Source organism: Sitodiplosis mosellana, unplaced genomic scaffold, assembly GCF_009176505.1.
Source record: "Sitodiplosis mosellana isolate CC-2019 unplaced genomic scaffold, AAFC_SMos_1.0 Smas_scaffold_2411, whole genome shotgun sequence".
Lineage (NCBI taxonomy): Eukaryota > Metazoa > Arthropoda > Insecta > Diptera > Cecidomyiidae > Sitodiplosis > Sitodiplosis mosellana.
The window spans coordinates 1,332-3,040 of NW_022597653.1; the positions used below are offsets into that span (position 1 = coordinate 1,332).

The 1,709-nt window shown below is 39.4% G+C and overlaps 1 protein-coding gene across 1 annotated transcript; it reads right to left on the reverse strand.

Moving 5' to 3' along the window:
- Positions 1 to 631: 631 nt before the first annotated feature.
- Positions 632 to 1,300, reverse strand: LOC129571417 (uncharacterized; the record flags this gene model as incomplete). Its single annotated transcript, XM_055451219.1, has 1 exon — positions 632 to 1,300. A coding segment is annotated over exon 1 (669 nt), but the record flags the coding sequence as incomplete, so codon positions are not given.
- Between the last annotated feature and the right edge of the window lie 409 nt (positions 1,301 to 1,709).

A 1,709-nucleotide genomic window follows, 5' to 3' on the forward strand; every position in this document is an offset into this window, starting at 1 on the left:
TGTAAACTTCTTTCCATCATCGATGCTTCGTTGAGAAATGATTTCATGTTTACATAAACAATCGAGTTCCAATTGGTGTAACTGAACTTTGCATGCGAAATTTGTTCGAAAAACAAACCCGGCGAGGTGTCAAATTTATTCAATTTGAACGGAACGTTTGATTTGGGTGAGCATTCACTTGAATCACAAAAATTGCAAGCAATGCCGTTATTATCGGAATGACATTAAATGTTTGTTTTGCCGGTTTGGATTTTGTAACCCGTGCTTTACTCGCTGTTTCAGTTTTTGCAATGTGTGCTTTAATTGTTGCCCGGGTCTCCGCATCGTATTCAATCGGCAACGGAGCGATTTTGGTTATTGGTCGAGTGAAAGTGTTATTGCGCATTTTAAGTGTTACCACTCTCGTGAGTGCGTCATGACCCTTGTGCACGTCGATTACGCGCGCCATTGGCCAAGAGCATGGTGGTGAATTCTCATCTTTTACCAAAACTAATTCATTCAATTTTGGCTCTTCTTTTTTCGTAAACCATTTTGATTTGGTTTGCAAATCATTTAGATATTCCGTTTGAAATTTTTTCCAAATGTTTTGACTCATTTTTTGCACCAATTGCCATCGTGAAAGCCAGTTTACGTTCGTTTCGATGTAGCTTTCGTCAGGTGGTGCCAGTAACGGTGCCCCAATCAAGAAATGTCCAGGTGTTAGGCAATCGATGTCATCAGGGTCAGTAGATAGTGCACAAAGTGGTCTTGAATTTGCACATGCTTCCACCTGATACAATAATGTGGACAATTCTTCAAATGTTAGCGCAGTTTTTCCGATTGTTTTTATTAAATGAGTCTTTGCAACTTTCACACCAGCCTCGGCGAGGCCATTGAAATGAGGCGCACCAGCGGGTGAGAAATGCCAAGAAATGCCTTGCTTTGAAAGTTCATCGCAGATTGTTTTGAACTCTTCTTTTTCGATTTCAAATAAATCGCTTAGATCTTTATTCGCTTTTACAAAATTTGTGCCATTGTCACTGTTGAAGCTCTTGATCATTCCACGACGCGCTACCAATCTGCGAACGGCAGCTATGAACGCGTCGGCTGTTAAATCTGATACTAGTTCGATATGAAGTGCCTTTGTAGCCATACAGACAAATATTGAAATGTAAGCCTTAGAAATTTTACCAGCCCTACCTTTTGCCGTTTTGTATGGAATTGCACCGGTGTGAATGGCTACTACTACTGCTACGTTGGTGAATGGCTTTTCAACAATGTTTACGCGATTGGCTGGCAAATCTGCCATTAATTGTGACATGGTTTTTTGTCTTTGTTTGAAGCAAGGAATGCAACGATGCAAAATTTTCTTTATTTCTGTTTGTGCATTCACAATCCAAAACTGCTGTTTGATGATTGCTTCAGTGGCTTTCGCTCCACCGTGCATGCATAATAAATGAAAATGACGAATTATTAAAGTTGTTACGCTATTGTTTTTTGGTATTAAGATTTGATGTTTTCGTCCAAACACCAAATCCGAATTTCGTAGTCTGCCACCTACGCGCAGAATGTTATTTTCATCTAAGAATGGGCTTAGTTTCAGAATGTTACTTGAAAAATTTACTGATCTTTTCTTCATTAATTCACTTATTTCGGCACCAAATGCCTCCCGTTGAATGATTTTTATTATTGCTGTTTCCGCTAAATTTAGCTCATCAGCCGAAATCGGA